This window comes from Alligator mississippiensis, chromosome 5, assembly GCF_030867095.1.
Source record: "Alligator mississippiensis isolate rAllMis1 chromosome 5, rAllMis1, whole genome shotgun sequence".
Taxonomy (NCBI): Eukaryota; Metazoa; Chordata; order Crocodylia; family Alligatoridae; genus Alligator; species Alligator mississippiensis.
Window position 1 is genome coordinate 200,228,224 of NC_081828.1, and position 27,013 is coordinate 200,255,236.

The window sequence follows — 27,013 nt, forward strand, 5'->3', positions numbered from 1 at the left end:
ACGCCACCGTTAGTGTCCAGCGGCCATTGGGGACCACCTGCAGACACTCCTGGTGGCGTCTGCAGCGATGGCGGGGTGGTGCACGGTGACTGGGGGTGCATGTGCACCTGGGCGCACCCGTACTCCTCCTGGGGAGGATGTCGTTGTGCTGAGAGCTGGGACCAGGGGTTGCGCGGCTCGTTTGGATGCGGGGTCCTGGCCCTGGGGGCTGGGACCCTCCCCCCTGCCCCGCCGCCCGGGGGCCCGGCCCAGCCCGGCCCGCCGCTGCTGGGGCTCTCGGGCGCCCCCTGGCCCGTGCGGCCGCGGCCGCCGGCGCGTCACGTGCGTGTGACAGCCCCCCCCCGCTCCCGCTCCCGCTCCTGCTCCCGCCTCCCGCCGCCGCAGTTGCAGCCGCAGTTGCAGCCGCCAGCGCCGGGCGGGCGGGCCGGGCCGGGGAGCGGAGCGGAGCGGGGCGAGGCGAGGCGAGGTGGGGCGAGGCGAGGCGAGGCCATGGCGGGGCTGCGCTGAAGGCGCAATCTGTGCAGCGCCCTCCCCGCCCCGCCCCCGCCCCCCGGCATCCGGCAGCAGCGGCTGCGGCGGCGGCGGCGCCGCAGACAAAGAGCGAGGCCGGGCCGGGCCGCGCCGCGCCGCGCCGGGATGGCGGACCGCAGCCTGGACAGCGTGTCGCTGCCGCTGGAGGTGCGCGCCCGCCTGGCCGAGCTGGAGCTGGAGCTGTCCGAAGGTAACGCGGCGCGGGCCGGGGCCGGGGCCGGGCCGCCCCGGGCTTTTGTTCCCCGCGCCCGGCTGATGGCGCCCGGGCCGGGCTTGTGGCGGGGATGCGCGGCGCGGCGGGGCCGTGCGCGTTGAGCGGTGTTTTGGGGGGTGTCCCCGGGGCCGGGCGAGGCGAGGCGAGGCGAGGCGAGGACACCTCCCGGGCGGGGGTGGTGCCGGGGCCGGTGCGACGATGGCTCGCGCCGCGCGCTGACATGTCCCCGCGCTCACATCGGCTCCAGCGGCTTCCGCGGCGGAGCAGGACGCGGCATGTCTCGGGCCGGCGCAGCGCTACAGTTTGCTGTGTCCTGGCATAAGACGCAGCTCGCCGGGGGCTGGTCTGTGTCTCGGCCAAGACGCTTCCCTTCTCTCTGAGAGCAAGGCGGAGATGTGGGGCCGGGCCCCGTGCCCCTCACCGCGCCCCGACTCGGTCATGGCTGTACTTCGACGGATCCAACTCCCCCCCCCCTTTTTTTTTTCTCTTTTTCTTTCTGGTAACGGTTTTATCAGGGCTTCTCGCCAGAAAGTGCAGGCGCCCGTGCCAATTCCATCAGCAGGGAGGAGCTGATGTTGACATTGTAGTTTTCCTTTTAACACTTTCCGGTGGAGAACGAGCTATTGAGGATGGCGCGGCGCTCGGTCCTTCAGTCTCCCTCCAGGAACGTGGAAATAATCAAAATTTAAACACAGCATTGCCTTGCTACAGTGTTTTGTCCGTTCGCTGGTCTCTGTCGGGACTGATAGGGCAGGAGCGGGGGCTATTTATACTACAGCATGCTGAATACCTAATATTCTGCCTGAATATGGAAGCGCTTGTGAGTGCACGCATCTTATGCTCCGTATCCCAAGACAGAGACAAAAAGAAATATTAGCCAACATTTTGACATTCAGGCTGACATAGGTGCACTGTGACACATTTATCCTGTGTAACTGAATGATAAATGATTTATTTTTATGGTAAAGAACTGGTGGTTGGCATGTTGAGCACAATCCAGTAATGTATATGGAGGAAGTTGGATGTGGTTAGTAATTGGACATTACTGTGTGCGCTGGCTCAAATTCATTCCTGGTGTAACTTCATCAGAGTTACAGCTGGAATGAATTTACTCCTGTGTCAATATCTTTTCCTTTCTGCTGCTGACCCCAACTCCCAGTAGGCGTTATGGCTAAAATCTTCTGAACACAGCACTGATGCTTAGGTCCCCTAATAAACAGCTTTTTTTTCGGTGGTGGGAGCAAGCTATTTCTTCCCTGCACCCGCATGATTTCTCTTAAGTGACCTAAATGAAGTGCATTGAATGATGACTGCAAACACTCAGCACCTCTGAAAGCTCTCATCTATTAAAAATACCTAAATTTAAGCAGCCTGGTTTTAAATATTTAACTATCCCCTTAACTTCCCAAGATGGTCATTATGAGCACTAATCTGAAAGGTGTAGTTGTAGCTACCTAAGATGAGAAATGCCCTTGCCAGGTTAACATAGGATCAAACGATTTTTGCAACACGTATGCTGTGCTTCACCTTGATTCTGTACGTGCTTATGTGGATGCTTAATTTGCTACCTCGAGCAGTTCCATGAACTTATGGTGACCAGTACCACAGAAATCAAGTCACGCAAGTGTGCAAGGGTTTTCACGAATCGTTTCTCAGTGTGCAGCGCATGTGATATGCTAGGGATATTGTTGTTCAGATGGAGGAAAGCATTCCAGTTCAGGATAGTGCTTGAGCACCTGTATAACTATGCAAATGCTCAAGTCCCACTGTAGCTCATGAGATTTAAAGATGAATGGAACTTTAAACCTCTGGAGTACCAAAGGTTTATCTGGACAACTTTCCAGTGAATGTTACTATAGTGTGGAAAGAAGTGAGGGGGATTGTTTGAAATGAGAAAACTCTAAAACTCTTGGTTCAGAGAATGATACCTTTTGTTGGACCAACTAATAAATCGCAAAAAAATGGTCTTTCTTTGCAAGCTTTTGTGCACATACTTCCAGGCTGAGGGAAAGTGAAAGATGGTAAAAGTCCCCTTTGGTAGAAAATAAACTCCATTTTGCATTGATTGTGTTTTCTTGGTCTTCCCCTAAAGATGTTTCTGAATCCTGTAATCCTTCTTTCTTGATAAGAAAAATTATTTACTCCAGTTATTTCCATTGGGACTGGAAAATGGTGTTGCTTCACAAGCGCATGGGGCATTGTACAGGGATTTTGTGTTAAGCTTACTCAGTCAGCCCATTTGTTTCTGGCAACAGGGTTTTACTTAAAATTCGATTCTTATTCTCTTACTTGAGCTAGGTGATACCTTATCACAGGCAAAGTCCTATTCATTTTAGTGGTGTACACAGGTCACCTCACTACCTGGCAAGTAACCATATGAGATGTGCCATGTTTATGCACAGGGCAAGTTAAGGCAGTGTCCTATAACTCTTTTGTCCAAGTATATACACTGACATGTCTTATTCTGCTGGGTTGTAGGAGGAGAGTCCATTTTGCAGGCATTTACTTGTTGGCTTTGCGCTGTGATTCTTGAGGGAGACAGACCAGCAAACCATGTCCATATTTTCATTGTTTATAGATGAGGCATGTGCCAAGGCATCTCGCCTTTAGTGAGGTCAAACAAGATGGTATTTTTTTCTTGATTCAGGTGATAAAGAATTCTGTAATGTACTAAGGATGCAAATTTAGTTAACTATCTTCAGATCAGATAGTTACTTTCCTTAATATGATTTAAAGTTTGAAATGCAGCCAGAACCTTATGAAGGTAAGCAAAAACCTGCCAGTGTCCTCAGCATGTGCTTGCTGCCTCAACTTGCGTGAGAACATGCATTATGTATGGCTGTAAAATTATCACCTTGATGAGTGATGGAAATCACATTTACATTAAGGTGTAATTTTATTTTCAGCTTTAGGGCATCCGTATGCACTTGAGGAAGGTATATTCACTGCCTTTTTGGGAAAGGGAGAAATGTTAAATGCATCTCTGAAAACAGAGCTGCAGTAGTGGCACTAGTATAGCTTCCAAGGTAAGCAGAAAGTTTTTTTCTTTAGGACACTGGTTTTGTGTGTGTGTGTGTGTGTGTGTGTGTGTGTGTGTGCTGGCAATTACACATGTGTTCTTTGAAACACAGTAGTAGTTTCCACTGGCTGTACGGATGCTTGCATAGCTGAGGACTATAGCTTTTCAGGGCTGATGCAATCAACATGTCACTTCCCAGTAGTTGTTCTTCAAGGCTGTTTGAAATTTTATGAGCTTTTAGTCTTCTAACCATGCATAACATTGGACCAAGTAGAATTGGATGAATCATCTTGTTTTCTAGTATAGCTTAGAGGTAACTAACTGACGTACTGATATATAAAAGAGTTTGGAAAGTATTTTGGTTATAAAATAACATCAAAACTCAAGGACCTTTTTTTTTTTTTTTTTTAAAGCTCCTGATAAAATGAATTACTGTAGAAATACTTCTGATTATCTCACTCCATGCCTTTTAATTTAAGGGTATACAAGATTATGTTGCCCTTGAAATTATTTCCTGAACAAAAATTAATTGGGAAAAGATGGTTTAAATTTCTTCCAGCATTTTATGCGTGTCAGATAACCTAGTAGAAACACTTAAAGAACCACAGACGCCACATGGAAAATGTGAAAAACATCCTGTTCAAAAACTGTTCTCACTAGATGCCATATATTTTATTTGCAGTTCTTGCTCATTTAAAGTAAGTGAGACAGTGAGGGGTTGTGTGTGTGTCTTTGTGTCAACTTTTCCTCAAAGTATATTTTCCTTGAGGTGTCATCAGATATTAAATGAATATATAACCAGTCTCAGTAACTCCGTACGTGCATTCAATTAACTAATTTGCCCCTAAACGTTGGTTAAGGTATTGGCTTCATCTTAGACCCAAATATTGTATGGATTTATTGTTTGGCCAAGTTGCATTATTTTATTGGTCTTTGTCATCCCTGTTCCTTCCTCTACTGGTGTCTGCCTATATATACAAAGCTTCTTTCTGGAGAAGAAACAAAGGGCCTTGTATACTAAAACAATGCTATCAGCAAAAGTACAAGAGCTTTCAAAAACGAGATGTGGTTGGCACGCTATCCAGTGGAAACCGAAAGAAGCAAATCTGTATGTCTGGATATATGTTTGGGCTGGGGCCAGGGAACCTTACTTATTAATTCCTATAGTTAGTACTTGAATGTAATATTAGCTGATGGTATGAGTGGATGGCTTTAACCGTGTGAATGTCTAAATTAAGTACCTCTGTGGTTTGGGGGACACATTCTTTTGCTTTAATGTGTTTCTTCAGAGATAATATTCTGACAAGTGGGTACAACCTGTCAAATGGAATCTAGAGGAATATGGTATTGCCAGCCTCAAAAACTTAAAAAAACCCTAAAAATAAAAGTTGCCAAACCTTTACAAAAACAAAAGCTCCCCCATGAGTTTGACATGAAATTGAAAGAGGTTGTGAATTTAAAATGCATTTTGAGTGATTTGTATTCAGTGTCCAGTTTTGAGCTTTAGGGTGCGGTTCGGTCATGTTTTCAATTTTTTTTCCTCAGTAACCATGAAAGATGGAAAGTCTGAAGTCTTAAATTAAGGGGTGGCGGGGGGGAGTGAAAGCTGAGGTTTTCCCTTAAGCACCTGGATTTGAGGCATTTAGAAAAAACACCAAATACATGATACTTGCCCAACAATCAGGAGCATTGGTAACAGTATATTGCATAGGAAATTGGCTTTCCATTTTTAACGCTGCTTCTCTCACCAAGGTTTTATCCTGTTTCTTGGATGGAAGGACAGAGAAAGAGGAAGAGCAGATTGATTTGTTTTACAGATGCAGTTGGGTTCGCTCATGAGTTAATAGGGAATCGGAGCTCTAAGTGCTCTTTGTAGCTACTTGGCGCTGTGCTGATATCTGAATTCAAGGCTTTTAATGGATGTTGATGCGTCACAAGGATTTCTTACTATTCATTCAGTTGAAAGGCATTGTAGCATCTAGTAAAATATACTATGCAGATTCCCAGGATGTCCCCTAAAGGAGCTGTCCTCAAGGCATGCTGTAAACACACCTTTATTTCAGGCTGCTTTTGAGCAGCTTTGAAGCTGGGGTGTTACATTTGATAGATCAGTCAGATGATCAGTATTGTGTTACACAATAGAGCCATTATTACAACTCTCCTCAAGGACGTGTGAAAATGGCCTTGGGGGGCCATGTGTCAGTTTTGTTGGCAAAGCAGCCAGTAAGTAATTTTCATATAAGAATACATGGTCTGAGCAACGGCTTTTCCAAACCTATATGGTGCCTGTCTCTGCTATGCTGCAGTGTGAAGAGTAAAAGCTTATTGTTTCTCTTTCCTGTCTGGCTGTACATAAATGGATGTATATGTTGCTGCTCATTTGGATACTTGCATCCTGTATGGATGAAGTCTTGCTAATATTCCTGCCTATTAAAGGTATAGATTCAAAAAGCCTTTGCACTGGCAACTCTGATTACTCCTTTATATCATAAAGGAGCACAAATTAATTTTTCTTCATGGGGGAAAAAATCTCATATGAAATGCATACAACAGAATACACATATATATTTTACAAGGTTTAGAGTGCAGGGTAGCAGAAAGGTCACCATCTCTACAGGGACGTCAGTTAAATGATTTTAGGTCATAGCTAAAATTGGGTACTTGTGTGTGTGACACAAAGTCTTAAATATACTTTATCTCTTCTGTACTTAAAAATGTCTTTATTGCATTTTAATTTTAAAGAGGCTATCTGTATGAAGTGTGAAGCAGGACATGTCTTTTTTTTTTTATAATAACTGCTTTAATTCTCTAGCAACTGTCAGATGAGATGACTCACTGCTTCATGAGAATTCACCACAGTATATAGCAGATTTGACACACAATTCTTAATCCTTGTGAAATTATGCATGTATATTCCCCTGCCTCTCCAGAGAGCAAACTACCTTTATGCCAGGGTCCTAATGATCTCACTTTGCCACCCCCTCATTCCCCTGACTTCTCCTTTCAGAGCCTGTTTTGAAATTACCAGTCATCCAGTTGAAGACTGGCTGTGACATTCTGGCCAGGCTCATTAACAGCCTTCTATAATTGTTTAGAAAAGTCACTGTTGCAATGTTTCCTTTCTTTCCTCAACCTGTGACGTTCAACTTGGTGGATTTCTCATCTACTCTTAGCCTCGGCAGTGTTTTTCTAGCTCCTGCTGAGGTTATTAAATATGCTGAAACCTGAATCTTGATTTCACATAACTCTCGATAGGGTGCATGGCAGGGAATTGTAGGTTTTGGTCATTGTGTATCATTCAACTATTTACAGTAATCTTAACTACAATGTCTAATTGCTAGGTCCACTGTGCCAGACAGTGGCACATAGATTTGGAAGTTGATATCTGATACCATATGAAAGAAGAAGCAGCAGCAGCTAACACCAGTAGTCAGAGTTGAGCTGAAAAGGGAGGGCAGCACTCCCAGTGACATTAAAACATGTCATTGTTTCAGTTCAGAAAGCAGCATTGGACCATTGGTGGGGTTGTGTTTGGGTTTATGTATAGTTAATAAAGAAGTTTGTATGACTGAGTAGATAGGGAAGTACCTAAAGAAGGAACTTTTTTTTTTTTTTTTGAATGGTTGGTAGTTCTTAAATTTAATAAAATTGTGATTTGAGGAACCCTGTCTGGTCCTGTTGTAATATGTACTTGTCATCTGGATTTATGTAACACATTATACCTGTCCCTTCTACTTACGGCATCAAAAAGGGTTTTTCCCTCTATTCTAAATATTATCAGTTTTTGTTTATGTGCATCTATGCACTTTTTTCTTTTTGAAATTTCTGGATTTAATATCTTTCCCCTTGCTTTCTTGGAAATGTCATAGTACAAGTAATGGACCATAATGTTTCACTTCTAGGGTTAGGGATTCAAAAGGTGTATAGACTGGCAGAGGCTGAAAGTTTTTGGCTGGTGGTTTTGTTGCTAATACAGAGATGTCAGAATCAGAGAAAAATAGCTTTGCAAAATTAAAGTTTCTTCATTTGTCACACAGAAACCAGGGGTGAAAGCATGCAGCAGCTGAAGAGAGTTTCCATAGCCAGTCTTGTTGAGGTTAGAAGTACAGGACACTGAAAGATGATACAAAAAGATTCTCACTCTATTTGGTTCCTAATCTGTGAATAAATAGACAACATTAGGCTTTTATGAATGCATGTCTGGCAACTTTCATTAGCACAAAGTTGCTTAATAATTGTGAAAGGATTATAAATTAATCCGTAATTTCTTTTTTTGTATTTCTGTTTTCTTTAGCTGCAGTTCATTAGTATCTTTTCAGTCTGTAGCTTTAAACTTTTGAGAATCATAGCAAATAATGTCATTGAAGCCTTTTTATCCATGAATAAGTTTGTGGAATATCTGAATTGACCAGGTTTAACCTGAAATATAGTTATGTATGGTCGACAGCATTTGTGGATATGGCCAACAATGCATTGTGATGCTGCTGTTTCACTTCTCCTTTTACCGGCTTCAAGCCAAACTGGTGCTGCACATTGTCATCACTGCAAGCAAAATGGCGGGAAATTGGGATTTTATACATCTTTCTTTTTTCCCCTTGGTGAGACGAATGTGACTCAAGTAAATTAATAATACTTCTGATGAGTGCCTGAACAAATATAACCAGACTGCATTCTGTTGACATAAACAGTCGAACTTTGCTAAAGAATTTTTAAAAATGAAAATCTCAATCCAAATGCTATTATATCAGTCATTTGATGGATGCCTGAGAATGAATGAACAGCAGTTATCTAGTGAAATGCAAATTTCAGAGCCAGGGCCCTTTTCTTCTCCAGTGACATCAGTGGCAAAATTTCTGTTTGACTTCTTCTAAGAAGCAGGTCTTTTATTTAGGGTGACCATGTAGGCTGGAAATGTAAATAAAACCGTGTGAAAGTCTAGGGGTTAACTTTTTTCTTATTAAGAGATACACTGAGGTGTTGGAGTGATTCATAGTGCTAAGTGATGAAATAACAGATTGGCAATATTCTTAATTGGTTTGGTGTTAGAATAGAGTAAATTGCTTTGTTGTGAGGATCAACAGTAAAGGGGTAGCAGGAATTGAATCCCTCATTTTATTGTGGTCTATAAATTATCTTGTAGTTCAGTACTAGGGACAACATTTTGGACTCTAACACAACATCTTTTACAAGCTTGCAGTTCACAAGGTTTTTCTGGACCATGATATTCTCTTGGGTTTGCTGAGAAAATTGACAAGTTGATAACAGTTTAGAAAAGAACTGCAAGAGTGATTGGGGGTCTGGAAAGCCTCTCTGAGTACTGAATTTTCTTTAGTCTTCCACTAAAATCTATTAAGCTTAACCAAGAAAAGGCTAAGAGGTATATGGGCTCGGGTTGATTTGTTTTTCTCATAAGAAACTCTCCATAATGAAGAGATATTAGAGAATGGAATGTTTTTTAGTCTAATGACAAAGCAAGACTAGGGATGCACCGATTAAAGATTTTCTTGGCCAATACCAATGACCGATTATTAACCAATTATCTGCCAATATCGATCCAATAGCAGATTTACAGGAATGCAGCCTGGCAGCTTGGAGAGCAGCATCTGGTCGGTAACTCTGTGGGGGGAAGGGGTGAGGGAGGAGGGAAGAGGTGTGCGTGGGGCAGATTGAGGCCCCCATGGTGAGGGAGGGAGTGGGGCAGGGGCAGGCACTGCCCAGCCAGGGCAGTAAATGCGACCCTGGGAGCAGGACAGACCCACAGGTGGCTTGTCTGGGGGATGCGGAGGGGGAGCAGCCCCCTGGGGGAGGCATAGGAGTCATATGGCCCCCAGGTTTGTGCACGGAGTGGAGGTGGACTGCTCACTGTGGGCTTGGGGCCAGGGGCTGCACCAGCCTCTTTCCAGTGGTGGGGGGCTGGGCTGGGGCTGCACTTGGGGCAGGCAGCAGTGGTGCTGGGAGGTGGGGCTACAGGATGGCTATGGGGAATTTTGAAGTGGCTGTAGCTCCCCCTTCCAGTGACGCTGCTGCCTTGTGCCCTGCCCTTCCTGCCCCAAGGGCAACCCCAGCCCAGCCGCCTGTTAGGAAGAGGTGCAGCCCCTGGTCCTGAGCCTGCAGTGGGCAGCCTACCCTTGCCCGACACACAGATCCAGGGGGCATGTGCCCCCCATGCCTCCCATGGGAGTGTGTGCAGCAGCGGGGAGCTGCCCACGCTCCCCACACGATCTGTCTGCAGCTCTCCCCCATGCCCAGCAGGGTCACATTCACTGCCTTGGCTGGGCAGCACCGGCCCCTGCCCCACTCCCCTCCCTCCCTCCCTCCCTCCCTCACCATGGGGGCCTTGATCGCTCCTCCCCCCCCTCCCCCCCCCCCCAACTTGCCAGACGCTGCTCTCCAAGTGCCAGGCTGTGTTCCTGATCGCTTGCATGCTGCGGCTGCACACATACATGCGGCATTTATTGGTGACATTATCAGCCCAAAGAAGCTGATAGCTGATAATGTTAATTTTCCTGTTATCACTGTGGATCCAGTATGCAGCTGATATATCAGTGCACCTCTAAACAAGACCCAGTAGATGGGTAATATAGGTAGGTAGACGGTTTTGGTTTTGAAATATGACACACTTTTTAATAGTGAAGCTAATTTACCATTGAAACAGTTTGGGAACTGGAAGAGACTTCCTGGGTCATAAATTACAATCCCTGCTGTCACAGTCACTTCGCATAATTCCCTACATGAATTTATCAAGCACACTTCAAAAGTAAGTTAGGATTTTTGTGTCTCTGCTCTGACTGGAAAGTGGCTCCAGAACCTCATTTCTCCGATGGTTCAGGATCTTTTAGTTTATTCATGGGCAGTGTTAAACCCATTTTTCTTGTGCTAACCTTGTTCTTTACCTTAAATATTTTCTTTTTGTGGGGTTTACTGATGGACAGTTGATGTTTACCGTCAGTAACTTGGCTTTTAAATCAATATTGACACTCAAAGGTCTCTGCATATTATAAGTCAAAAGGATATTGAATATGATTGTGCCTATAGTATGGGCTTGAGAACTTTTATTTACCCAGAGACTGTAATGACTTCTAGATAGCTACGATAAGTATCCAGTCAATAATGTGCTCTTTAAAAGCTCCCTGATTGTGTTTATATGCAGGTTGCTAATGTAATTTTTAAATAGGGGGAATTGTCCTTATCAGTAATGTGATTAAAGTGCAGAAGAGATGACTGCTCTAAGACTGAAAAAAAAAATCCAGGTCTCGCATCCCCCATTGGATCAGTGAACGACTAACTTAGTGCAGGGAGCAACTCCCCACCTTGGCGCTTCAGTGCAATATTTATTGCAGACTTTCAGGCAGTTGAAAGGCTTTTGGATTAGCCTGTTCATTTAATTGGACATAACAAAGGTTATTGCTGCTTTCTATGCCCTTGAAATTTTAATTTATACTTTTTAAATTTTATATCCTTGTAAGAGGTTATAATGTATCATGCATCTCTCCATTCTCTGTATAGTTATTTGGAATTGATGACTATGTTCTTCCCTTTGAAAGCAGCAGAATAGCATGTTTTCCTCTAAAGGTTTTGGGCACTGTTCAGAGCAACTTTTCTTGTCCTGTGTCTTTTCTTTTACCTCATTAGATGGGCTCAGAAGCATTTTCCTTTGCTTTGTGATGACAAGTGTAGGGTAGAAAAGGCACTGGTAGCCTATTTCAGTTCAGCCAGACCTGTGGTTCTCTGAGAGCTATCTTTCTGTTCTGGTGTGGCTGCTTATTCTGAGTAGTACACAGCTGTACGGTAAACTGGCTAATTAGAAGTCATTTTTGCTTACTTTGAGGTACTTTAGTCTGGCATTGTCCCATTGCATTCACCTCTTTGTGAATCCTTTTGCGTGATTTGGCTGTGTCTGGCCTGTGGTATATTAACTAGTGCATTCTGGTAGGGCAGTGCCGCCTCCAGCTCTTGCTATCGTTAGCTTGGCAGCTTTTAATCGAATCAATTTAGAGTACCCATGTTGTAAAAATTTGGAGGCACACTATTACATACCTTTTGATTACTTGTTATTGTAGCTGGTAAATTCTGGCAAATAATTAATACTTTAATTTCAGATTTTATTTTCATTTTGGTCTGGGCCATTCGCTGTCTGATTTAGGATATAGCAGCAATAATTTCAGGCCACCATAAACATGCTTGTTCATCTAGCCATATAAGGAACCAGATGTATTGCAAACCATAAACCTCTTACAAAACTTTGAAAAGTTGCCTGTTATTTAGAAGGGTGTGCAGCCACCTTCAATCTGAGTTAATCTTTTTTAAATACATAAGACCCTTTTCAAGAAAAATCATCACTTTCTGCATCACTTCTTTTAATATATTTATCTCTCTTGGGGTCTGCCTTCTGTTAGAGGATAGACTCTGGGGGAAAATTTAGGGAGAGATAAACACACACTTTACTTGGTTTTTATTGCTTTACTCAGTTCTTTTAAATATGGTCTCTTGCTTGGGGAGGTTCTCCTTAGGGGATACTTGTAGTAATATAGGATCATGAGCAAGAGATTTTTCACAAATTATTTTAACTAGTAAACTTCTGGTCATCTCACTTTTTACCATCATTTTTCTCTTTATGCACAGAACACTTGTAAATTGAACTGGATTGAAATGCTGGAACCAGAAATCATTTATACCTAAAACCAGTTCTTACTCTTGCATTACAAACTTATGCAGTCAGTTAAATTGCAAGACTATAAACTTGTTGACGTGAAGATGTACTGTCCATCATACTTGGTGCTATTTTTGCTATTTGCTCCCAGGCTAAGCATGAATCTTTCCTATTTGTGACCAATTCTGACATCCTTATTCATGCATCTTGATGTCAGTAAGAGGCATTTGTGGAAAAAGGCTCCACTGAATTTGAGTTGTCATTGGTGATCCCTCACAGTCAGGTATGATCACTGAATTGGAATAAAGATATTGGAAATTGTCCCTTTGAAAATGAAGAGCTTAATGTGCCTTGTTTGAAAATATAGCTCTGCAAATAGACTCCATCAGCTTTTTTTTTTTTTTTTTTTGGCCTAAAACCTCCCCCAAACAAAATGGTTCTTGCAGCCTATAATTATACAGTAACTACTTGCATAGATCGGTTTATGCTTTCTACTTGATGAAAGCTATTTGGATTGTTCAAGCATAAAGCGTGGATTATAAACTGTATCTTTGGATCATCTTTGCATATTTATGAATACACCTGTTATATAAGAAATGAAAACTACTCAGATTCATCCTGTCCTGAGCTACACTTACGACAGTGAAGAAAAAAAACAAGATCATTTGTCAGTTAAAGTATCTCAAATCCAAAGCAGCGTCTTATCTGCATAATAACCTAATACCAGACAAAGATACCATTTGCCTTTAGTAGGGCTATATTCATGTGATTATTACTGTACTCACTACTTTTAAAGATGTCCTCCTCTTCCCCATTCTGCATAATATTGCAATATGCTATGAATCCTTCCTACCTACCTACCTACCTACCTACCTTCCTTCCTTCCTTCCATCCTTCTTTCCTATGGCCCTAACTGTTGTTACATTCTCAGTGAATGTTTTAATGCTAGACACACAATGCACTCCAAGTAAGTACAAAGTCTGCACTAGCCTTTCAACTTGCAGCACATGGCGGGGAGTGTAGGTGCCAAGACTTATACCCCCTTATCAATATATAATTCTGACTTCTGGTTTTCATCTGGAGTACAAGATAATATTATTTTTTACTCAGTGTAGGGTTTGTGTTGGTTGTTTTTAAACCATAAACTACTGTCCACCTAAGTGGAGTGGGAGGGGATGATACACTAATAACTTCAGATGTTTAAGAGAAAAAAAAAAAGTACACTGTCACTTCAAGGACCTGCCTCATGCCTGTTTTTATAGCTACAGTCAGTGGTTCCCAGTTCAGATCTGCAGTACTGAGGCTTAAAATATTACTTTAATTACTCTAATGATAACCAACAAAAACATACAGCACAGGCAAGGTGGAAACCCTCCTCTCAAAACAGTGTACTCCAAACAAATGTTTGAACTATTTTACTTAATGGCTGTTGTAGGGATTTCTTTTGTTTTTGTGAATACAATTTGTTAATGATTGTGAATTTGCACCTTGTTTGAACAACCTGGTGTTAGACAGTGGATGAGTATTACTGATGACCTGAATGCTGCGGGTGGTGTTCTCTTACTTACACCAGTGTGACTTCTTAATTGACTCCTTCTCTCACACCAGCGTAAATAAGTATTTGGCCTCATAGGAAGAATTTTTCCAGCTGTCGGAAGTGGTACTGAAGGTTTCTGAAAAATCGATGCATTTGATTGATTAGCCATAAAGGCTAATTTTAGGTATGAAAATGTCATGAATTTTGACGACATCTTTTATTATTTTTATTGAAACCTGAATTGAGATTTGTGCTCAGCTATAATCGCGCACTTCAGTATTCCATATCTTTCCACTATTTCAGGCTATTAAAGCAATAATGAATTCTCCTGACTAAGCTAGTAGCAATCATCAAATACTTCTGGCACAGCTGAACCACCCACAATAAGATCTTCTCAGGAACACTGTTATACTGCTTTGGTCCTTGGTTGAATGTTTAGCCTCACGCTATTTATACTCTGTCAACCCACCAGGCCCTGGGTTGTGTTCTATAAAGAGGGCAGTCCAAGTAACCAGATTATATTTTGACATACAAGTAAGGTCTTTAAATATGATAACTTCCAAATCCACATGCTCCTATGGCTATTCAAATGGTGGACCGCTGGGCACGGCTTTATCAATGGAAGGTTATGTAGACCAGGGTCCTGATTCAGCAGAGCAGTTTGCATACGTGCTCTAATCTTGATCGTAGTGCCCATTCAATTTAAACCAAACTGTAGAAGATTAAGTAAGCATAGCAGTCTCTTGGGTACAGGACAAATCTTTCCTATTCTCATTGTTTAATGGGAAGAACGAGTATTAATTACGGGACCAAATTTTCCACCCCTTGCCCCTGCATGTCATTACTGGTTAGAATAGCTTTGGGTTCTAAAATCCTTCCTACTGCTGCTGCAAAATGCTTTTATCTCTGGTAGGTCCTGAGATTGAGGACCTTACAGTCACATATTTCTTACCCTTTACATGTTTTTCACATATGTTTGGGCATACTTTCAACCACTGATTAATTAACTAACTAATGCCAGGTAGGAATTAACTGCTAGAATTGGAAATTGATCATAGGATTTGTAAAATGTTAGACAATTAACATTAAATTTAGTTTATTTCTACCTCTAGAAGATCTTACTGTAGTGGTAGAAGAAAAAATCCTTGGCAGAGCCAAAATATGAAAGTAGCAGTCTCAAAAATATTAATTGGAGAAGTGGTTAGCTTTGCTAGTCGCAAGGAAGGCAGAAGGTAGGGTGGGGTGGCACCCTAGAGCAGTGTTTCCCGACTGGTGTGCCGTCAGGCATGTCTAGATGTGTTGCACGTTTTGGGCTGGAGCTATGCCCCCCACCTGCTGCTGCTACGGACACAGATGGACGGGGAGCGTGTCTCCAGCCAGGCAGGGGGCATGGCTCCAGCCCAAAATGCCGTCCGCCTGGCTGTGCACCATCCCTCCCCATTGGCATCCAGCTGGCCGTGCACCCCCCAACTCCCCCGCTCTGCATCTGGTATGCTGCAGTGATTTTTTTTTTTATTTTATTTTTTTTTTTTATTTAGGTAAGTGTGCCATGGGGCAAAAAAGGTTGGGAAAGGCTGCCCTAGAGAGTGTTTCTATATAGTAAATAGAATTACCATATTTACTTGAATATAAGGCAATGTCGTGTTTCCCCCCTGGGTCATGATGAAGAGAAAAGCTCCTTGTTTTACATTTGTATAGAAGGAAACCTCATTAAAGAAACTGTATGTCATTAAACTGCTGCTAAAATTATCATGTGCTCAGTAATAGAAACCAACCATAAAGTTGATTAAATGCAGCACTGAGCATGACTATAGAACACATGGCCCGTATTGGGCAAACAGTCTGATGGGAACCATTTTTTTGTGTGTGGCCCTTAAACAAACAAACAGACAAACAAAAAACAAACACTTAGAAACTGGTGGGTGTTCCCACCACAGGAAACTGGCACCAGGCCTGGAGGTACTACAATACGAGGCTGGCACTGGGAGGGCCACAGCCAGCCCTCACGCCCTCCCCTTGGTGCCAAAAATGTTATATTTGATCTTAGCCAAAACAGTAGGTCAGTACAGTCCATCTGAACGAGACGTGTAGTAGTGCCCATTAAATATAGTCCTTCTCATCACTCACTCTTTTTCAAGTCATTGTGTGTCACTACATTGAATACATTTTGACTTCCTCTTCACTCCCAATTGAGCTGCATGTTTCTTTCCCATTTCCAATGATTCCTGTTTCTTCACCAGTCTGGCATACATCATGAAATGGGCCCCCCAAATAGTTCACCCAGATCCCTTAGCAAGGTCTGATAATAAGGGGAAGGAAGGGGGGGCTGAAGGGTGAAGAAGTTGGGGGGACAGAGCAAGAGGGCCGCTTGTCTCCCCAGTTTTATTTTCCCTGCTGTAGCAGTGGGAGTTGGACAAATTCAAGGGAAACTTGATAATCCTATACCTGGAAAATTATAACAAATTTGTAAGTTTTCCATGTATAGAGTCTAAATATCAGGGGGTTGTCTTGTATTCAGGGTCATCTTATGTTTGAGGAAATATGGTACATGAGTCGAGTTGAACAGCTGACAGCTTGCAAGTAGCTAATGCTAGAAATGGGAGCGATGCACTGTTAGAAAAGAGACAGGTGGTATTAAACTTTAATTTCTAGCCTAGGCAGTACTTGAATTCTTCTGAAAGCAAACAAAGGTTCCCCTGCCTAGCCGTGTCTGTTGGGAGGGAGCATCAACTGAGCCCTGGACATAAGAAGTCCCTCAGTGAAAGGTACTTTTCAGCTCAGCAAACAGATATTACCTTTGTTACAGTTGTAAATGAACGATAAAGCATTAAGAGCTGCAGACTGGAGAAAAGGCAGTGAAAGAGTTTTCTGTTCAGAGTACTAGGGAAGCCATCATGTTACAAGATTGTGGACTGATAACTATCGTAGACTGAGGGGCGTGTTCATAATACCAAAATGCACTTGATTTGCTAATAAGGAAATCAAAGCTTACAGTAGTTGCTCTTCCAAAGTAAAGGGGCGTGTTGGCTCTTACAGAGACCTTGTGACTTGTTAGGTTGAGACATATACATTGATTCTGTGGACAGTCTAGTTTTAATTCCCTTTTTGCTACAAAGTAGAGTGAGAAGAGTTAGGGAGTAAGAGGTGGGGGAAAAACTTCAGTGTTTCTTATCTCCCATTCAGGCTCAATAAACAGTGCTCATAGACTAACTGTAATCATCAGCTGGAGACACAAACACTTTCCTCCTTAGAGACAAAAGTAGGGCTGGAAGGGGTCATCCAATCCAACCCCCTGCCTGATGCAGGAAAGATCTTGTGGCCCACAAGGGGCTTAAATCCGTGACCGTGGGATTATTAGCACCACACTAACCAACTGAGCTAAGATGTGGGGCGAGGTGGACACACTTGAAGGGAGAGAGAGGCTGCAAATAGATTTAGACAGACTACAAAAGTGGGTAGATGAGAATAGGATGGGGTTCAACATAGACAAATGCAGGGTGCTGCACCTTGGGAGAAGGAATCCACAGCACACATACAGGCTGGGGAGTTCCCCTCTTGAAAGCACAGAGGCGGAAAGGGATCTTGGAGTCATTATTGACTCCAAGATGAACAAGAGCCGCCAATGCCAGACCGCAGCCAGCAAGGCCAGCCATACCTTGTCATGCATCCAAAGCTGCATCTCAAGCCGGTCCAGAGAGGTGATACTCCCCCTCTATGCGACTTTGGTCAGGCCGCAGTTGGAGTACTGCGTCCAGTACTGAGCGCCGCGCTTCAAAAGGGATGTGGCCAGCCTGGAGAGGGTTCAGAGGAGGGCCACCCGCTTGGTGAGAGGGCAGCAGGACAGGCCCTATGAGGAGAGACTGAAGGACCTGAACCTGTTCAGCCTCAGCAAGAGGAGGCTGGGGGGGGGGACCTGGTGGCTGCCTACAAGCTCATCAAGGGGGATCAACAGCAAATAGGTAGAGCCCTTTTCTCCCCGGCACCACCTGGGGTGACGAGGAACAATGGTAATAAGCTGATGGAGAATAGGTTTAGGTTAGAGATCAGAAGGCAATATTTTACAGTTAGGGTGGCCAAAATCTGGAACCAACTTCTCAGGGAAGTGGTCCTTGCCCCTACCTTGGGCAAATTCAAGAGGAGGTTGGATGATCACCTGTCTGGGGTCTTGTGAACCCAGCATTCATTCCTGCCTCTGGCAGGGGGTCAGGCTAGATGATCTGTTCAGGTCCCTCCTGACCCTAGCAACTATGGGCATGGAGTGGCCATTTCATTCTTATCTCCATGGTTGAGTATGCTGTCCACACTTGGAAATCCTAGTTCTAACCTAATGGTTCTTTTGTCTGCAAGAGATTTTTATCATCCGCCCCATTGATCTCCAAACGCTGTTGCTCTCTTCAGTACACCTGGAACTCTGATTTGGGCGTGAGGCATCTCTGTTCCCATTGATTCTATTTTGGTTTTATTCCAGTTATTGCGCTTCTTTGGATGTGAACCACAAAAATTCACAGGTGCAGGCTTCAAACTAGTCTAGTAATGGTAATGATCTACAGGAATGACTACGACTGCAGTATTTGAATCCACAAGGCTGATGGAGGTGATTGTAGAAAGCTTATATGGTATTGTTTTTTTGTCATTGCATTGGAATGATAACCTTAGGCATAAAACCATAAAGACTTAGCTGAATAAGGAGTGTACATCCCATATGGAAACTAATAGCTTAGTTAAGTGTGACACTTGAGAAACGTAACATTAATCTGAATAAATGTCTGCTGGAACAATAATTTGTTTTCTTTGCTATGAAAGGAAATCACATGCTTCCCCAAACCTCATAGTATTTTTGTGTATATTTGGAGATTTAAAGGTGATGATGGGGATCCTCTGTCCTTCCCTCGTTGGGAATGTAATTTGAAGAAGCAGCTTTTTTAGAGAGGCATTCCCTAATACCCACATTCTGTGGCTCAGATATACTCCCCTTCCCCATCATGCCTTCCATTCCTGAAATAAGTGCTAGGGTCAAGGAGACAGGGTACTGATTGTTGTCACTGTTAGGTTTTAAAAGGCCTTGCAGAGTGTTTTGGATTTCTTGATACTCCTCTGTCTCTGAGGAAAGATCTGGCACAAGTAGATGATTTCAATCCAACGTATTTTTGCTTTTGTTATATTTTGGCTCTTGTACTGATTCTTGCCCTTTATTGTAATGACTCACCAATCCTTTAGTTGGGAAATAGATTTAAAAATATATTTCACACAGACCTCATTTACTTTTGTAGTGTGTGTATACATGTGTGTGTTTCTATATAATCACAGCAGTTGAATTCCTTTACAACAATGCCTCCAGGCACTGTGTAGTTAAGCACAGTAAAACTTGGTACATTGGAACAGTTATTGGTTATGGTAAAAATATATCTTGGCCTTTATGTATGTAATAAGATGAGCTGTTCTGGGTTGCAGTAGGCAGTAGCATTCCATTGGGGAACATAGTTACAAAATGGTCGGGGTCCCATTGAACTGGGTCTAAAAGTGGGTAAGTTCAGACCCAAATAATTAGGAACAAAATGAGAGAGAAGATGTGGTAGATGGGGACATGGCTATTCAGAAGGGACTTAAGCTTGAGTAAACGAGGTTTGAAATCAATAGTTTAGCAGAGAACCAACGGAAAGACTTCTTAAAGCAAGCCTAATATGATTAAATGGGTGTATGCGGAGGCTCCAGAGTATAAAGAACTGCAGTAGTTTAATCCTGGTAAGATGTGTGTGCTCATTAGTAGCTTTTGGTTTGCTTTGAACAATGGTTTTTAACCTGATGGTATTTTAAGGGACTCATTTTTGAGGCACAAGGGACATTATGATTGGATGCTTTGACTTCCTATACAAAACATTCTTCCAGTAATTCCTGCTTGAAGCCCAATAACCTTTGAATAAATTGGACTATTTCTAATTTATTCACATCCAATCTTGACTGGAAGCTGCCGAGTGATGGGTAAAGTAAAAACTGTTCTTTAATTTCCAGTTTGAATTTTTCTTAGTTACAGCATCCATCCCCCCTGGCTCTTGTTTTGTTTATGCCTTCTAAATGCAAGAGCCTTCTAATACAGGTGATTTAAAAACCTACAGCAAGTTTGATGGTGGACCTGGAATAGTATAACATCTAGACACTATACTTGAAGATGGATTCAGTGATATTTTATTGAGTGGAATTTTAATGGTGGAATAACTGATCTAGCAGAGCAAATAATTGGTACTTATGTCTCTCTTTCACTGCTGTTTCATAAATTTGAGATGTCCAGGCCATGCTGCAAAATATTGATCAGAGTGGAAATTCTACTGTGACATTCACATGGAAGAGAAGAGAGATGTAGGCTATATGTGCTTCTAAAAGCATAGAAGTAGATAAACCCATCCCATTTTTAGCAGATCACTTAGCCATGGGCTTATATCTCCCTGAAATCAAGTGGGATTTAAGTATGTGCCAATTTTTTGCTTCCCATTTAAGTGATTTGCCAAATAGGGATGGACACAGGGGAGGAAACAACAGGATGGATTTTCAGGTTGATATAACCATTAAAATGTGTATATTTGCTATTAAATGGAACCCATTTCAACTTTTTATTTTTCTTCAAATGTTTTAAATAAATCCTGCTGAAGGTGACAGTGGCTGCATCTGTAGCCATTTGTAAACCACAGGGTAATCCCAGAAGTGAGAGTCTGTGCTATTGTAAATTATTACTTTTTGTTTTATGGAAGTGTTCAAGATCTGCTTATAGTTGATTGTCTAATTTCTAGAACAATGTCTTATCCTAGAAGTTCTAGGGATGTTCTTTAGTAATCTGTAATATCACCAACTATCCGAGAAAGCATATTCTGAGCAAGTTTGGAGATACTGTAATTTCCACCCTTCTTTCCTCTGTTTTTAACAGCCCTTTTAAATGCCCCCTCTTTTAACCTGACTCATTCATGTTCTGAATGATCTCTTATTAGCCAACTAGGTTAATAAGAGATGATCTAGGAAATAAGTTGCTATTACCCTCTTTTATCATGCTAATATTTGGCACAGGTGTGAAAGACAAAAAATGTTATAATCTTCAGTGGACAACTGGGGGAAAAATCTGAAGTTGGATAGCTCGCTGCTTCTTGCATGGAAATAAAGGTACAACTAGAGCAAAACGATGGATACAATTTTCTAACAGGACTTTGTGGTGATAGATCATGTATGTGTGTATATGGCAGCCTGACATAAAGGAAGTCAGTTGGCTTCCTCATGGGAGAGACACAGTAAGTGCAAGGAAGGAAAGACAGGAAGGAAAAATAGAGCTAATAGTCTTAGAATTGGAAAGTTACTTTGTTTTTGTTTTAGCTTTTGAGAAAAGCTGCCAGTAATGTGGTTTTTCACAGTCTTCACTGGTTTGTCATGCCATGCTGTGTTTTGAGTCGAATCTATTTTTTTTTCCCCTTACATGATAATTGCTGGATCCATCATGCAGTTTTGGGACTATTGCTTCAGATTGCATCATTACTTGAAAACTCATTTTTCTTCTTTTAACCCCAAAAACCTTTTCTAGAACAGTAAAAACTTGTCCGTTTTAAGTAATTCAAACTGTAAAAGCAAAAACAAGCTAGATTACCTCATTTGAGATTGTTATAGATCTTCGTATTTAGCATGGTCATTTTCCCAAAAAGTTGGGAATGTGGAAACAAGGGGCAAGGTGGGGAGAAAAGTTGAGTTGAAAATTGTGAATCTTTTTTTCCACCTCCCTCTTCTCTTCTTGGTCAACTTTTTTTAAAGCCTCTTGCTGGGGTGTTGGAAAAGCTTGATCACTTAAATCCCAACTTTCTCACATTTGTAATGTTTTCTATAATATCATCAAGTTTTGTAATATATACTGACACATGGTAATAGCTCATAGTAAAAATTAACAGCTACCCAAATCTCTGTGGGTAGTTGGAAAGTGTCATGTTTGATTTTTTTTTTTTAATTGAATCTTTGTGAGAGGTTTTCCAAGGCAATAGCGATATTATTGGTAAAATAGAAAACAAACTGAGGCTTATTATGGTATTAAATTATGTGCAAGGAATATAGACAGTACATAGCTAAACATATACTTGGAATCTGGAAGGTAAGGTCTGTGTGGAAGGAATCTTCAGCTGCCGTTTCAAAATGAGGAAGAAGTAAATATTTTTCTTTATGGAAAATGACAAGGGTATGTAGTGATTTTATTTTCTCCTCATACTTTCTCTTCCGTCCCCTTAAATATGCTGTGATTCAAGAAAACATGCCTGAGTTTTAAGTCCACCCTTATTCAGGACCATGTAAGCACATGCTTTAGTGCCCCTGACTAGTGCTCTTCTGAATTAAGTTCCTGCTGTTGTGTCTACTATAGATAGTAAACTACACATACTTTTTTAGAGTTTGAATAAAAACAAAAAGCTTCAAAAATAGCTTTGAAACTTGTCTAAGTCTTCCAGCCATGCAGTTGGACTAGTATCACTCACAAATACTTGCTTCTCACGTGTAACTTATTTTTCAAGAAAAATGTACAGAAAGTTTGGGGTGGCCATAGATTCATGTATCTTCAGGTTAAAAATATATATCCCATTTAAAAAAACCCAAATGATTTTCAATAACTGGGTTCGGGTTAATTTCTGTATTTGTCTATCTAATTGTTAGTGGTGAACCTCTCTACAGAACTGATTGCTTCCCTCCTTCCCCCCCCCCCCCTTTAAATATACTCCCGCTGTTGTCAGTAATGCAGTGAGTAGAGTCATAATTTTATGGTTGGTCCAGTTTTGTAGATAGCTTGTGGTTTCTGGAATTCTGGGGTTTTTTTTTTTTTTTAATTTAATTTGGTACAGTGGATCAGTGTTCACACTGTGCACCCTGTCAGTACTCAGGTCCTCCTGGGGAAACAAATGATCCTATTAGCAGACTATATTCTAAGAGAACCTCAGAAAGAGCCATCTCATGGAATCCCAGTCCCTCTGGAACTAGACCACCCTTAGTGTGGATCAAGCTGGATTTTGCAAGGGCCACAGCGCATGTGATCAAGTACTGGCACTTACCACCTACATTGAAAATGGTTTTCAGAAGAACCTGAAGACGGGAGTAGTGCTACTGAACCTTAGCTGCCTACGATACAGTATGGAAGACTGGCCTGCTTCTACAGGTATCAAGAATACTTCCAAGCTGGGTTGTTACAGTCATCGAAACATTCCTCCATAACAGATGATTCAGAGTCCACTTTGGGCGGGGGATAAACGCATGGAGGAGACAGACCAGCTGACTTCCACAGGGCTCAGTGCTGGTCCCAATCCTGTTCAACTTGTACATAAATGATCTACCAACAACCACATCCCGCAAGTTCATCTATGCTGATGAAATCTGCTGCGCGCCACAAACTTAATTTTTCTGCACTCAGGACCAGACAGACCCTGAACAAAGATGTTACAAAGCTGGGACAGACAATTGTAGACAGTTCCAGACCCCAGTGACATCTTACAGCCGGGATCAACAGTCAGTCCTGTGATGGTCCCCTGGGGCCACACAGGGGCTGGCTTCTGACTCTAGTGTGGCTCTGTGAGTCTTGTTACCTGGTTACTCTGCCACATGTTCAGTTTTTAAGGTGTGATGGAAACCATCCACAAAATGTTATACATCCTTTGTGGACTATTTTTGTGGCTGGGTTCCCATTTTGTTTCACTATTAATTCCTTGGAAGTGTGGCAGGGTTACTTTTATGGTGTGATTAATGGGGTAAGTGTGTCTTAATTGTAACCTCTATTTGATTTTTATTTATTACATCTAATTTATGTGACTTACAGTTTCCCAAAAAATGTTGCAAAGTATGCAAATTAACCTCAAGCATAAAGTACAACTCCAGCTATGACTGGAAATGCAAGTTTGGTCACTGGTATTGTAATGCATGGAAACAAGATGCGTAGATAATGCCATATCTTGTTGGTAAGTCATTTGTGTCTTGCAGAGGAATGTTCTGACTACATGTTAATTTTCAGTGGACAATGGCTCCTTTTGTATTTTAAACAGAATAGTGTACTATATTGCAGAAAACAGTGTCAAGCTACAAACATATGACAAGTAAGTGCATAAATTCTGATCTGCATTCATGTTTGCACATTTGTTCCATGTGGCATTTATCTTCCAGTTTAGCTAACTATGTAAAAATCTGGTATAACATGACTTATCTTTAATTAGCATCACACCTCAGCTCCTTCCTTTCCATTTCTGAAGGCTTTTGAAACTTCACTGTTATCTTTAAGATGATTCTTCTCCTGCATGCTTGGGTCATTTATGTTGGCGAAACAACCAGTTGAAATAATTGAATAACTAATATAAATAATTTCAGTTGGTGAAATACCATCAATAGGCAGCCACAGTTCTGTATGTCTGTGTTCTAACAAACATTATCACTAGCATCGAAAGTACAAGTGTGGTCCTTTAACAATGTTAGCAAAGAATATTAGGGCCTACATACGACTTGAATTAAGGGGTATTTGGAAGGATGGGAATTTCCATGTTATGTTAGACCCAGGGTCTGTCTAGTTCAGTCCAGTGTTTTGACAGTGCTTTAAAAAAGTACAAGAAACCTTATGTTAGCAGATACGGAATAATCTGTCACCCATGGAATCTCCAGCTAATGCATAGTTAGATTAAATTAATAGTTGGATTCAAGCCCTGAATCCTAAGCTCTTTCAGTGCTTTTGTCAGCATCAGATATTATATTTTTAGGTATTCTTTTATCCATGTAAATATCTGATCTTTATCTAAATCATGCTAAGTTCTTGGCCTTAGCGACATATACAATACATTTTTGTGTAAGATTTTTTTTTTCTGGTCACAGTGAAATGAAGATTTAATATGATACGCTATACAGTATTTTTTTCCCTAGGAATAGGGCAGGGTATGGAATCACCTCAACTAAATGACTTTAGAACAGTGATTCCCAGCCAGGGTGCCTTGAGATCCTCTCAAGGGTGCAATGGGGTACCATGCAACAGGCGTTTAACACTGTTACGTGTGCAGTCTTGATTCACAAGGTGAATCAGATTTCAAATAAGAATCCACAGTGTTTAAAAAGAGCAGTGGATATCAGGAGGTCTGGGTTCTACATTCAGCTTTTATTAATTTTTTTTTAAATTTTTTTGTGTGTGAGCTTTAAACAAGTCATTTAAGTGAACTGTGCCCTAGTCCCTCATCTGTAAAATGGGAATAATAACTGTTCCTTGGCATCTGGGGTGGGATTTGAGACTAGATTAATATTTTAAGTTCCTTTTTTTCCACTTTGGTACATATGGCTTTCTAACATCTTGAAAGATGAAAGGAGATGCAAAAAAATTAGTTGGTCAGTGGTACTTGTCAGTGTTGTGGGAGAAGAGCCTAATGTATGAGCAGCAAACCTTCCCACAGTGCTTACAGGTCACTCGTCAGATGGAGGTTGAAGCACACTGCTTCCTGGCTTGCCTGCGGGCCTCAGCCTGGGCTCACTGATGGCATGCCATGATGACTGCACCAGCCTACTGACGCATACGCCTAGGCAGAACAAAGAAGGAAGGGGTTGCCGTGGGCACTTCCCCTTCTCTCTCGGCAGGGGCTATGGAGCTCCAATGGGAAGATGAAAGTCAAGATGACTAGTATAGGCCTGCTGCAGTTTTTAGCCTGAACAGCACTCTGAGTTGAAGGAAGTGCCCACCTTAACGCATCTGCAACTTTACCTTTTTTGGATGGGTGTGGTCCCAGTAGCATTACTGTTGAAGAGGATTATGTTGTTTATAATAGATCACTTTTGGCAATGCAGGATGGATCCAGGTGGGATCCAGAGAGGTAGGAAGAAGAAGGTTGCTGGGGTGGGGGGGTGTTCCTCTTTCATTCCATACCTTGTCTGGTTGGTAAATACGAAGCTCCTACAACTGTTAGAAGGAAAAGATAATTAATTTTCTTTGTTCCTCTTTGGTGGTTAGTGTTTCATTGCTCTTGGCAGATGCCGGTTTCCCTCACTAAGAATGTGAAGTGGTGGGAATCCACTCTTCACCACCTAGACTCGCTCCTTTTTTTTTTTTTTCTTTGACTCTACTCTTACTTTGTTCCTCAAAGTGAAATGAAATCAAGTGACAGCTCCTAGTGATTTCAGTGGGGACAGTAATTTATCCCCAGCAGTTGGCCTTTTTTGCAGCAGTGCAAGACTGTTTTGAACAACCGCAGAGATAACTGACTAAATTAATATCAGTTTTTGCTGTTTGTAACATGCACAGGTTTCTCCAGATCATTACTGGAACCATATACACTATGTTATCTTCCATTGTATGCAGCTTAAGTATAGTTCAAATGCAGTTTGGTTTTAGTTAGTCTAATAAAAGATATCAGATTCACCCAAAGAACCTTGTCTGCCTACATCCTTAGACCAACATGGCTACAACCACCCCGTTCAAATGCAGATACATTTTCTAATCTTGGATTACTGCTACTTGGACTCTGCATTCAAGAATAGTGAAGATAAATTCTTTTAACAAACTTACAGTAGACAATTTGTCTGGGCAATGTGAAGCATGTTGTAGAAATTTGAAAAACCTGATAATATTAAATTTCTCAAAGGACAATTAAACAAACACAAAAACCAGCATGGTTTATCTAAATGAAGTTTAGCAAACAAAACATTCTAATTTAAAAACACAGAAGAAAATTAATCTGGCAGTTTTGCTGAATTAAATAAATATAATTGTCACAACCCAAGGGTGTGATTTTTGTTTTGTGTGTGCCTTGGCGCCACTGAATTATTTTCCTGTCAAATTTGTAGCTTTCTTTGCAGTGTGCATTTCTTCTTTGCAGTTAAGAAATGCTCATTGCAAAGAGTTCCCACCATTTGTATGATAATTCGAGCCCCGTTATTGGCTTGCGTGAAATTATTCCCACGTGGCGGCTAGTGATTGGCTTGCTAGCCGTATAAAAAGCTTGAGTGGTTAACACCAGGAGGAGGGATCTTCACACTGTGTGAAAATCTCTAAGTGCTGCGGAGCCTATCGGACCCAGCGCATTTCAAGCAGGCAACAGAGGTCTG

General features: G+C 41.9%; 1 protein-coding gene across 7 annotated transcripts in view; it reads left to right on the top strand.

The window, feature by feature from the left end:
• The first annotated feature begins 396 nt into the window (after positions 1-396).
• Positions 397-27,013, top strand: part of DIP2C (disco interacting protein 2 homolog C) — a 464,954-nt gene continuing 438,337 nt past the window's right edge. For 3 of the 7 annotated variants that reach the window (XM_059729169.1, XM_019498679.2, XM_019498690.2), the window contains exon 1: positions 398-721. In XM_059729169.1, coding sequence (XP_059585152.1) covers positions 637-721 — 85 coding nt within the window. In that variant the 5' untranslated portion in view covers positions 398-636. Of the gene's footprint in view, positions 722-27,013 lie in introns of all 7 variants that reach the window. The other 4 variants (XM_059729170.1, XM_059729171.1, XM_019498685.2 and 1 more) reach the window with 2 other exon arrangements.